This window comes from Solanum dulcamara, chromosome 6 (genome assembly GCF_947179165.1).
Source record: "Solanum dulcamara chromosome 6, daSolDulc1.2, whole genome shotgun sequence".
In the NCBI taxonomy this organism is placed as follows: Eukaryota; Viridiplantae; Streptophyta; class Magnoliopsida; order Solanales; family Solanaceae; genus Solanum; species Solanum dulcamara.
The window spans coordinates 16,207,333-16,219,964 of NC_077242.1; the positions used below are offsets into that span (position 1 = coordinate 16,207,333).

Consider the following 12,632-nt stretch of genomic DNA (forward strand, 5'->3'; position numbering starts at 1 on the left):
TGGCACAACACTTAGTTTCTGTACGCTTGGACTAAGTTATTGGGTCACCTGCATTTTGGGGCCTTAGGCCCAATTCCACTGTATATCGCGGATGTATATACACTGTATATCAGTGTATACAACACTATTTTCATTTATATCGGACTGTATATACACCATTTACAGTCTATTTTCAGCTCCAGCAACCTGTAAATCATCTTCCCTTTGCATGTTTATTTTTTGAAAAGGATGACTCGAAAAAAGGGTATTTGGGTCTCTGTGGCTCAACGTCGAAATGCAAATAATGGAGAAAATCCATATTGGACTCGGACTCTCTTTCCAAGCAGCGATTGAGACGACGAATTTAAAGCTTCTTCACCACCACAAATGGAGTTCCGATGAAAGTTTGAATTTAAAAATAAATGGACTCAAAATCTTTTTGCTATAGGAATTTTATTTTATTTTAAAAAAAAATGTTGCTTCTCTATTCTTATTAATTTTTTGTGTAAAATCCATCTCCTATTTTTATTCTCTATTTTTTTTGTTTCTGTAGTATTTTTGTTCTTGCTTTTTTGTTTTTTGAGTTCTTGAATGTTTTTTTGTGTGTTCTCGATGAAAATTAGTGAATGTTGATTAATTCTTCTTCCTTTGATGTTGTTCTTCTTTTCTTATGAAGAAGATGAGGGAATTTTAAAAAAGAGTAAGGTTGGTAGGAGTAATGATGGTTTTTGAATAATGATGAGTTTGGTGGGGTGAAAAAGGAAAAAGAAAAAAGGAAAAAGAATGATAATGTTTGAAATTTTTTAAAAAGAGGGTTTAGGTGAGATTGGGAGGTGAAATAGGGAAAAAAAGAAAGGGGTGGATTAATATTGTATAAGTATAATATATATATATATATATATATATATATATGTAAGTTTTAAGTATATAGGTGTTAGTATGTTGTAGTGGTGTATGTTGTTGTTATTGAATTTGTAGAGAGTGAGATGACAACATTGGGTTGGGATGACTTTGAGCTCAAGTTTGGGCTAAAAAATGACTTGAAAATTGGTTAAGTACGGAGTGAAAAAATGATTGGATTTGTAAGGAAAATGGCTACACGAAAATTGATAACTTAGCCAATTAAGTTTAACAAAATACCCAAACTGATTTAATTGTGAATTCAGCTAAAAATTAGATAAGACGAATCGACAATAATTAATTAATAATTTTCTTAATTCTAACAAAATGAATTAATTAACTTAGTTATAAATTAATTAATTCAAAATATAAGCTACTAATTTATGAAACAATAAAATAATTTTTTTTTATCATTTTTTAATATTTATAGAAATTAATAATTATATATATATATCATTAAAAATTATAAGAATGATAAAAAAAATTAAAAATACACTTGAAAATATTTTGGTATTTTATAAAAAATAATTACTTCAAATTTTTTAAAATTGAAAAAGCTCAATAACTAATATACGTTTGTGGAGTGCCAAAATTGAGTCTCAACAATAGGCTCTTAATGGATTATGTAAAATTATAAATAATAATGGTGATCTAAATAGAAAACAATACTCTAAAATAAAAGTCTCTTTTTAATGCAGTCATTAATGGATCTTAAATATATCATGTTTACTCGACAAACATGTGCAATGCACGTGTAGATAAACTAGTTTATTAAATATACTCGTTTAATTAATTTGGCTTAAGTCATGTACAGCCCCTTAAAGTTGTCCACATATTTCATTTAGACACTTCAACTAGAATTATTTTTATCAATAAAAATAAAAATAAACATTATTCTAGACATTTTCACGCCCTAAATGAAAGTGAAGAACACTTTCTTTGCCACATCAACATTTTTTGTTTATTAAGTACACCCTTTGAACAAGATAGGTCTTCAATAGGTATACATAGGTGTCTAAGAGAAATATGCGAATAACTTTAAGTGGATGACTTAAATAATTAATTAAAGGCGGTGGATGACTTTAAACAATTAATTTTTACTATATATTCATAGGGCCGATGTAACTGAAGGAAAGACGAATTAGAAATTAAGCAAATTGAGTTGACGATGGCAATGGAAGTGAAGGAACAAACTGAAATGCAGCATGTTGTGTTCATTCCGTACACCATGAATAGCCATATAACTCCATTGGTACATATTGCTAGACTCTTCGCCCTCCATGGCCTCAAGGTCACCATCATTACCACTCCATATAATGCTCTCCTTTTTCAATCCTCCGTCGATAGAGACCGTCTCTTGTCCGGCAGCGACATCACCGTCCGGACACTTCAATTTCCGTCAGAAAAAGTGGGCTTACCTGTGGGAATTGAAAGCTTCATCGCAAGCCCTTCTATGGAAATAGTTGGAAAAGTTCACTATGGGTTTTTGCTTCTCCAAAAGCCCATGGAGAAACTAATTCGGGAGCTCAATCCAAATTGCATTGTTTCCGACATGTTCTTCCCTTGGTCTGTCGATTTGGCGGAAGAGCTGAAAATTCCGAGATTCGCTTTTCAACCTGCTACTTTCATCCATCAATGTGCTTGGACTTTTATAAAGGAATATACACCTTACAGGAATGTGGCCGATTCAGAGAGTTTCTTGATCCCTGGTTTGCCCCTCGAGATCAAAATGAAAAGCTCGGAGATTGAAGATTTCCTTAAAGAGGAAACTGAATACAGAAAGACAGTAGATGAAGTCTTAGAAGCTGAGATTCGTAGCCATGGCATTATTCATAACACTTGCTCTGAGCTGGAACCTGGTTTTGCCGAAATCTACGAAAAAGCTAGAGGAGTCAAAGGCTGGCACATAGGTCCCCTCGCTCTGTTTATCAACAAACATGAATCAGAAATTAGTTCAAAAGAAATTTCCAACACCAATATTTGTTCTGACGCTTGGAAAGGCTACGGTGATTGTTTCAATTGGCTTGAAGATCAAGCACCTAACTCTGTGCTCTTTGTTTGCTTTGGGAGCATGATAAGATTTTCCGATGATCAGCTTAAGGAAATGGCAATCGGATTGAAAGCTGCTAACTGCCACACCATTTGGGTTTTTAGGGAGCAAGACAAAAATCAAGAAGACGAGAAGCATTGTTCTGACTGGTGCCCCAATGATTTCAAAGAAATTATTGGGGAAAATAATAAAAAGATCTTTATCATCCAAGGTTGGGCGCCACAACAATTAATCCTGAAACATCGAGCAATTGGTGGATTCTTAACTCATTGTGGTTGGAACTCTATACTTGAATCTCTAGCAGTAGGTGTTCCATTGATCACATGGCCTCTGTTCTCGGATAACTTTTACAGCGACAAGCTTTTGGAGAAGCTTGACCTTGCTATTGGAATTGGAGCAGACGTGTGGAACTCAGGGTTCATATTGTCGTGTCCGCCGATTTCGGGAGAGAAGATAGAGTTAGCCGTCAAGCGTCTGATGAATAATTCAGAGGAAAGTAGGAAAATTCGAGAAAATGCTAAGTTAATGGCAAAGAAACTGAAGATTGCCACTGAAGAAGGAGGTTCCTCTCATTCACAGCTCATCGGGTTGATTGAGGAGATCAAGCGATGTGCTTCCAAGAACTCCTCTTGAAATTTATCTTTTATTTATCACTTGAAATAAATTTGGCAAATGTTGCTGGCCAACATGAATGTAGTAGTATTATGTTAACAATGTGTATGTTTTTAATTTTCTTTAATTTAGCATTTATCATTAGAGAATCACGAAAACTTCAAAATACTTGTTCTTCGTTTGAGCATCAAGCAATCCAAAATACACTACACTTACTAGTCATTGATCCCTTGAGCTCTGATATTTTAGCACTCCTAAATAACACGAATTGAGTTATGGCAGATTTTCCCTTAAGTGATGAACCAGATTATTTATCTATTTCTTCGAGATTTATTAACATAAATTAAATAACAGAAAAGTTTAAAAAATAACTTAAAACTATTCGAAATAGTACACGGAAAGAAAAGGTCAAGGTTGACCTTGAATTATTGAAAATTGTCTCATTTATCAACAAACGATTGTCTCATTTATCAACAAACGATTGTCTCATTTATCAACAAACGATTGACACCTTACATATTCTTGACCAATGAATTATTGAAAATTGTCTCAATCTTATCAACAAACGATTGACACCTTACATATTCTTGACCAAGTAAGGGTTTTGTATCTCTTACTTGCCTTTTCTACACTTTTCAGTTCATCTCTTTAATTAAGCTCAGTTCATAACTTCTAAAATTTGAATTATTTGAGTTTAAATGTGCACTCACCATACTCTATTATCCCCCTTGGCTTTGATAACTGACCACCACCATTCCCACCAACTAAAGTTTAGTAGATCCTACGGCCTCCTCAAAAGTAGAGTCATTGCACACATGTATCTCTATTATATTGTCATTATTTACTTTTTGCCCTGTCGCGTATTATATGAGTTTATCACTCTTCATATTATAACTTAATATGTGCACAAACTTTTTTTTTTTTAATCTCTCCTTTAAGATTTTTTATCCTTTTTTCGGTAACTCGAACTCACAACCTTCAGATTGAAAGTATGGAGTGTTTACGATCCGAACAACTCTCTCTTGTCTATACCCAACTTATTGATATGTATACAATTTACTCTATTTTTATATTTCAATTTTTGTTCTTTCTGTGAAGATGCTAGGCAAGAAAAGGGGGTGTGGTTTAGGGGAAGGAACAAAGCTGAAGGTATATGCACATCCCTTAAATTTATCAATCTTCAATTTCATTTTCTTCATGGTACATTAATTTAAAATTCAACTAACAAAACGCTAAAATGAAAGTCGATTCAATTAAACTCAACTATTATATTCAAAATTAAACAACACTTTTTAAAATTATTGCGCTTCAATTACTATAGATTCAAAAAAATCTGTCGTACAAAAATAAAATAGGAAAAGGTGGTGTAAGTGTGTTGTGTCTGATGTTTGCCAATCATGGTTGGTGAAAAATAAAGAATATGTTATATTTTACTTTTGAGATATAGAAATTATTTTTCCAAAGAAGGAACCCAAAATCCTGTCTACCTCTACAATCAATTTGGTGTTAACAATTTTACTTTTCAACGCACATGATGATGTTGTAAATTAACTTACCTAGAATTAGAAAAGAAAACAATTAAAATGCCTATGATAACTTTGCACTAAATTGAACTTAAACGTTGTAAATTTTAAAAATCGTTACACCAGAGTTACTTTGATTCTTTCTTGTTTTTCATTCCAATCATCGATGAGATGCGTTCCAATATCAAAATTCAAAAGGAAGGCATGGAAAAGGACAAAAAGGAAGCAATTTTCTGTCATCGAATAATTCGATCAAAAACCCTTATTATTCACGAGAGATAGACATAGTTCATCTGTCTAAATACCAGAGTTACATAATGTTTAAGAATCCTTTAAGAAAGATACGACATCAATGACAACAGTAACCACCACAAAGACGAAGAAGGATGATACGAGGAGTTGGCCAAGCACGTCAGCAAACTTCATTGTAATAAATACTTGATTAGCTCCAACCAAGAAGCCTACCAGGTTCAACACGGAAAATGTTATCAATGGTACAGCAAGTATCCCTATCCCTTGGAAATCGAATTTCCCCTTCTCGTATTTCTTGAGCTTTTCCTTGTCAATTGCTTTGTCCGACAAATACAATTTCTCTCCTTGCGTTCCGATAATCTTATCTATTATAGCTTTCACTCCTCCTAACCATATTGCACTAACTCCCATCATCATCAGTGCCCTGTATTCCATCCACCACGTTTTAACCGATCCCCCTTCTGGAATTGACTCCGACATATTCTCCAAAATTGTCGATATGAAAGCGATCACATACACTGCAAACCATGGATCATACACCTAAAATAACAAACAATAGTTGTAAATTAGTTTTCCAAGTAGCTACATGATGTTTAAATTTTCCAATGAGAAAATCACAGTGCACCAAATCAAAGAATAGTACAAAAAGAAATTGTTTGGATTTACCTCGGGGTAGACTTGGAAGCCAAACAAAAGGCCAACAGAAGGAACACTAGCATGTAGAACCATTCCCCAAGAATAAAGAGAGAAATACATCAAATAGGCATAGCACATGCATTGAAGAGTTTTCATCCTGCTATTGAAGCCATAAGTGATGGGATTGAGATGTGATAGACCAGCTTGTGTAAGTGCAGCAACCCATTTTATGAGCTGTGAGGAGAAACCTTGCATATCAACTGGGGCACAACCCAAGAAAGATGGCCTGTCTGGATACAGATAGGTCGATCTCCACCCTTTGCAGTGCAAAAGATAACCAGTAAAAGTGCTCTCCAAATGACAATCATACGAATAACCGATCTGCGTAATGCCATTCAGAGTTATAAATCTTTAAATCCAAGTAGATCCGGATGAAAAAACACATGATTTTCAAAATCACAATGGATTTTTTGTTTGTTGGTTAAGAGTTGAATGTTTGGTCAAGCACTAATTACTGTTTACTGTTTAAAAGTATTTTAGATTTATTAGTCAAACATAAATTGACACTTATTATTAATTACTAAGTAATTTTTTTCAATTAATTTCCTGAGATGACCTATAATAATCAAGAGTAATATAATCAAATTATATTTAATTTATTACTTTTTAAAAAGTAAGCCAAATTAAGAACAACTAAATGCCATGGACGAGGGAGTTCTGAGTATAATATTATGTTTGTTTCTCTTAATTTAATTTTCTTGTAACAGTTATTTTTTACTTTTTTCTTTACTGTCAGGTTTTCAAGATTATACTTCTCTTTTTATCCGTATTGAATGCTAGAAAAATAATTTTTCTTGTCTTATTTTATATGATACTATATTTTTTTAAAAAAATTCATAAAAATAATTTTTTTATTCATATTTAAAAATAATTTATAGCAACAATTTTTTTTTTCTTGAACTCCTTACCATCATGTTATGTCAAATAGGGTCACAAAAAATAAACAAAATGAGTAACATGCTTGAGGTCGGAACTTTTAAGACTACTTTTGTTATGTACAAAATTTTCTCTTCCCTTAAAATTATTTAGTGTCCAATCAAATATTATCATCTTCATATAAAAATAAAAGGCGAAAATATATAACTTGCCTCTTGACCCCAATGCGTGCCATCCTCGTATGCACAAGTAGCCAGGTTCTTAGCTTCCTCTATGATATCTTCTGATATGACTTTCTCTTGCTTAACATAATTATTTTCCTCTAGTGAAGCAATGAACTTTCTACTGGTTCCGAAATGCTTCTCCGGTGAACTAAGATACTCATCTGTGACAAAAGTCCACCACCCAAACGAAAATAATAAAGATTAGATTATTTAATTATTAATTTTCAACAAATAATGAACCAAAACTTCTATTTATACTTTGACACTCTTTTTAAGAAAGTATTTATTACAAAGTTAATTTTACTAAAATAAACTTATTACTTATGTTTTGAAAATCTAAATTTGATAACTGATATTTTGTGTTGTTATTAAATTATAAGGGTAAAATTGGAAGAAATGATAATTTTTCGTAGATTTGCTAGTATGGACAAGTAAAAAGTTAAATCTATTTTTAGTATAAAAATCAAATAAAATGAAAAAAAGCAGAGCAAAACTCTACTTTTTATTTGTTCACGAAACTAAAAAAAATATCTATTTTTATTAATTTAATTTAAAAAATCAACAAATAATTTATCCATATTGAACGAGTAAAAAAGATATAAGAGAGATTAGTGAATTTAAAATTAGGTTGGACAAAATACGAACCCTTTATGCCTGGACTCGTGTATAACGCCTTCCTCTTGAGAAAATAACCTGTTCCCGACAACACTGGGCCTTGGATACCATCCATACCGTGCCATATTGTCTAAAAAATAAGTAAATTACCATAATCAACCTTAAGTTAAAATTATTTCTCTGCTAAATTTAAATTAACTAGGAAAGAAATTTTAAGAAACCTTGTAAGCCTGTCTAATTTTGACATCATAAATATCGGACTTGCTGACATTGTAAAACACTTGAGGGAACTGGACATAAGCTAAGTCAGATGATAGCTTTGGATCAAGGTGGAAACACATTGCTTTTCGAGCTGATATTGGATCATGACAAAAGAAATCACAATCCAAAACCAGTAAATAAGGTGCATTACTCATTATCCCAGAAACTCGAAGCTGCATAAATTAAATGAGGTTAGAAAATTGAGGAGACAGAGGAATTTAATTAAATTAAAATAATTAATTAGTTCATACAAGAGCATTTGCAGATCCACCCTTGAAGTGATGACGACGGTGGGTTCTTCTTTCACGGGATGCGTATACTAGCAATGGCATTTTCGTTAAATCGTCGGCACTCTTCTCGTACTCCGTTTTCCTCTCATTTATTACCTGCACCGACACCGGCCAAAATCTTTCATCACAATGAAGACCAAAAAAAAAAAACTCCCAAGTAGAAATAATTCTTTATTATTTGGCATAACCAATTATTATAGCTCCTTCGAGACGTTCAATTACCTAATCTGGTTTCTTATATTTTGCAAGTGTCAACTCGACTCTACAACAACAGTATCATACAGAATCCAAAATTAGAGATCTGGAGAGGAGAAAGTGTTCACAGATCTTATCTGCTATCTTATAAGGCTATTTTTGAAATATCCTCAAATCAAGTTTAACAAAAACGTCTTAACTTGACCCGGGAAAATGTAATATGTTTAAAAAAAAAAAAAAGAAGATGCATCCTCATTGATTGTTCAGAATACCTTAATAAACGAGGCTCTATCAGGCACTACGTCACCTTTGATTTTTCCGGATTCACCAGCACGGTCCACATTCTGTTGGAACTCTTCATATTTTGACTGCAAAATTTTAAAAAAAATTATAGTTAATAAATCAGCAAAAGAACTACTACTACAAAGTGCATAGATAAATTTCGCTTTTGTGTTTCCATACTTTAATTTCTTCCATTTCAGCAACAAAGTCATCGTTCTTAAGAACACGGTCATCTTCTCCTAACGGAGAAAAAAAGGCTTTAGGGCACCTTGTTTTAACTCCATACTTCCTACAGAAAGGTAGCCACATCTTGGCAAAAGAACATGCTTCCTCCATGGCGTACAACGTCAAGGGACATCCTCCATCATCAGCCAGATACACAGCCAATTTATCCGTCGGGTAATCAAGAGCCATTGCAGATATCACAGTGTTCATGACATCCACAATTGGCTCTTTCTTAGGATTAGCAGTGAATACCATGACGTCAATTGGGGGTAGCTCCGAGTCTTTGCAAGTGATGTTTTCAGGAAACACTTCCCTTTCAACAGGGCGCCAACGAGTCCCTTGTCCAAAGAACCACTTGACAATGAAACTAATTTCGCCTAAGCAGATGAGTACCCAAGCAAGTGCTTGTGCACTAAGGATGTTTTCGAATTTAAACAAATTAGATACACGGTAGTATACTAATGAAAGCATAATTAGAGAGTGGAGAAACATGTGGAGTCGGTAAATGGTGGTGATAGGTTGCGGGACAGTACTTCTGTTGAGCTCCATGGTATTTTTCATGGTGCTTTCTCCTCTCCCTCTCCTCTTCTCCTACTCTTTCAACACCTATATATGGCTTCAATTTTTTTGTTTGGACTTAAAATATTCCAAAATTTATTGATTGGACTTAACGTTCGCAATCACTTATATGTCCGCTAAGTAAATACTCCCTCCGTTTAAAAAAAGATGAATTAATTTTTTAAAAAAAATTTATCTCGTGATTCTAAATTAAAATTATATTAAATATATTAAAATATTTTTAATTTTGTGGTTTTAAATATATTATGTAAAAAATTAAAATTTAAGTTTTATAAAAAGAAAAGGGTGATTCTTTTTTAAATAGAAGGAGTATGCGTTTAAACCAAAAATTAGTTATTAATGTATTGATTTTCTTATAAATTATATGATGTTTGGCAGGTAGATAGAATATAAGTTATTTATGTGTAAAATTAATTCGATATTCAATTGATAATTTAAAAAAGGGTATAACTAATATGAGAAAATTCATGTATTATTTTATGTTCGAAAAAATGTGGAATAACAAATACACTTATAGCTATATGAATAACTAATTCTCGCATAAATTCACTCATAACTAATCCTTACATCACTAGTACTTGCATAACTTTATAACCAACAACCAAGCGATCCCTAAGTCTATTACTTTATGTATCTTAATTTATATTGTACTTTTTGAATTTTACTCAAACAAATTTATCTTTGCTCATAGTTTTTTCATATATTTTTTAAAAATATTTTGAATTATCAATTATTATGAATTATAATTATTTTTATATAATTTTTAAATATATATATTTTTAATTCAAAAAACTTAAATATTTTATGCTCTAATTTATCGTCAAACTGAGACTATTTGATTTTCGAAATTGGTAATATGGCACATTGAGACATGAGAATATGTTTTAAGCAAAAATGACAAGGTGTGACTACTAAAAAATAAATATGACAAAATTTGGCAAGAACTTTTACAAACTCACCTGTTTGAACCCTCTAGTAAATGAATGTACATTCCAACCCATCTAACAAAATATCTTAATCCTTATCACTGCGGATGTGTCAGACAATTTTTCAATGCTATTGCAAGGCTCATATGAGTGCAAATGTTTTAAATTATTTTTGTTTTGGTCTTGAATGTCTTGTCTTGTTACTCATCTTTATTGGAACCATTCTCTTACCAAAAGGCCATAACTTCATTTCAGAGAAAACAGAGTAATTTCCATTGATGAAATAGATTAAAACTCCACATGAGTTTATATTTTATTGTACGTGACACTTATTTTCATTTTAACACATCCAAAAGAATGTCATTTTATTATAATTAAAATAATTTAATGTTAAATTTTATTTATTTTTAATTAAATGACAGTTACACAAATATTTAAAGATTGTTTTAAATCACAAGTTTAAAAGTTTTTTTTTTAAATATCCTGACAAGTCAAACAATGACACGTAAAATGGAAGGGAGAAAGTATATGGTCTTTCATTGTTATATTTTCATTTTTATTGAAATTGTTGCTTTGATGTTGCAATTTATTTTATGGAAAATGGCCAAAAATACTTCTGAACTATAGAAAAAGGTTTAAAAAATACCTTTCATCCACCTTTGTCATGATCCGGATTCGGGTGTGATGGCACTCGCCTATTCCACCAAGATGAGTCAACCTAAAAGTTTAAACAATTCAAAATAATCGGAAATAAAAGCGGAAATGTAAGTCTAACATGATATAAATAAGAATACGCGAAAAATAAATTCTAAACTACCCAAGACTTAGTGTTACATGTACAAGCCACTATTTCAACAAAAATGTAGAAGATACGAGTATAAATGTCTCAGTTCCCAAGTAGAACAAAACAAAAGTAATGGACGTCGAGAGTTTGTCGAAGAGATCAAGCTTCTACCTCTCAAGCGTCCAAAACCTGGGACTGATTAAAGAGTACTATGAACACCAATAACACGGTACTCAGTAAAATGGAAACTAAACCTTAAGTAAAGTAATGCGGAACACTGGTACTCCTGACATCCCAACCACAATCCTCCACAACTACACATCTGCACTTAGACAACCCAATCTATACAGTTTATATCACAATTACACTACGATACTAGACAATCCACAATAGAAGGCACAAATACATTCTCACCACTATACTCAAGCAAACACATATAATCACAGATCATAATCAATCACAAGAATAAATGAATGCAAATGCAATGTCAAATATCGTGATGCATGTCTGTCCTACGATACACATACGTTGATAACCTTAGATCGGAACCCATGGGGCCTCACATAGACCATGTGTCCGTCAGAAATGACCTCGACCAATATCTTCCGAAAGAGACCTCAGCCATAATATTCATCGGAAGAGACCTCGGCTGCCGGAAGAAACCTCAAAAAATTACCTTAATCGGTAGAAACCTCGGTCCCAATATCCAGTACCTCACTCATATCATTTTTCAGCCATCACATATATAATATATGCACAAGTAATGAGTGAAACATGATAAATATTCACATAAGATGTCATATAGTCCACAATCACACAATAAATCAATACCTCGCAAATTACATCACTTAGACAATTACCTCTATCCGAATTTCACTATCACACTTCAACTTATTTAATTTAATTCAATCTAATGACTAAATATACCCTAATCCACTCACATAGGAAAATACAAGGTTCAACATACTTAACAAAGGTTATAATACCACTTGTCTTAGCCAAAGAGTCACGAACAATTCAAAATCACCGCCTTGCCTCTCCGACGATACTCCCAATCACCACAATCTAATCACATATAGACTCAGAATCACATTTCAAATATATTGACAATAAAATCAAGAAATTCGAGTGAAAAAGGTTAAAGGATCAAAAATCTCATATCGAAAATTGAACTCGGAATCATATTATTTTTGGGTGAAAACATTCTCTAAGTAATAAGGAGTCTAATGGTGAAATCCATTTAAAAATGGAGTTAAAATGAGTTCAAAATCTCCATTTCTCTTTCAAAAGTTCATCCCAAAATCTCCAATTTAAAATCCATAATTTGAAGTTAAAATAAGAAATTATTCAATAAAAATTAAGG

The 12,632-nt window shown here is 32.3% G+C and overlaps 2 protein-coding genes across 2 annotated transcripts; one reads left to right on the forward strand and one right to left on the reverse strand.

Moving 5' to 3' along the window:
• The first annotated feature begins 2,027 nt into the window (after positions 1–2,027).
• Positions 2,028–3,668, forward strand: LOC129892366 (solanidine UDP-glucose glucosyltransferase 1-like). Its single transcript, XM_055967935.1, has one exon. The coding sequence runs from the start codon at positions 2,048–2,050 to the stop codon at positions 3,560–3,562; it is 1,515 nt and encodes a 504-aa protein (XP_055823910.1). The 5' UTR covers positions 2,028–2,047; the 3' UTR covers positions 3,563–3,668.
• A 1,625-nt stretch (positions 3,669–5,293) lies between these two features.
• LOC129892352 (cellulose synthase-like protein G2) lies at positions 5,294–9,612 on the reverse strand. Its single transcript, XM_055967928.1, has 8 exons — positions 8,936–9,612; positions 8,746–8,841; positions 8,240–8,374; positions 7,949–8,161; positions 7,758–7,857; positions 7,101–7,273; positions 5,983–6,333; positions 5,294–5,856 (listed from the first exon to the last, which is right to left on the reverse strand). Exons 1-8 carry the CDS (start codon positions 9,539–9,541, stop codon positions 5,386–5,388), a joined length of 2,145 nt encoding a protein of 714 aa, XP_055823903.1. The 5' UTR covers positions 9,542–9,612; the 3' UTR covers positions 5,294–5,385.
• Between the last annotated feature and the right edge of the window lie 3,020 nt (positions 9,613–12,632).

Coding starts and splice junctions, on each gene's coding strand:
- LOC129892366 (XM_055967935.1), top strand. CDS start 2,048: ATGGCAATGGAAGTGAAGGAACAAACTGAAATGCAGCATGTTGTGTTC.
- LOC129892352 (XM_055967928.1), bottom strand. CDS start 9,541: ATGAAAAATACCATGGAGCTCAACAGAAGTACTGTCCCGCAACCTATC. Junction 8,842..8,935: donor CTGAAATGGAAGAAATTAAA/GTATGGAAACAC, acceptor AAAATTTTGCAG/TCAAAATATGAAGAGTTCCA. Junction 5,857..5,982: donor GCTTCCAAGTCTACCCCGAG/GTAAATCCAAAC, acceptor TTGTTATTTTAG/GTGTATGATCCATGGTTTGC.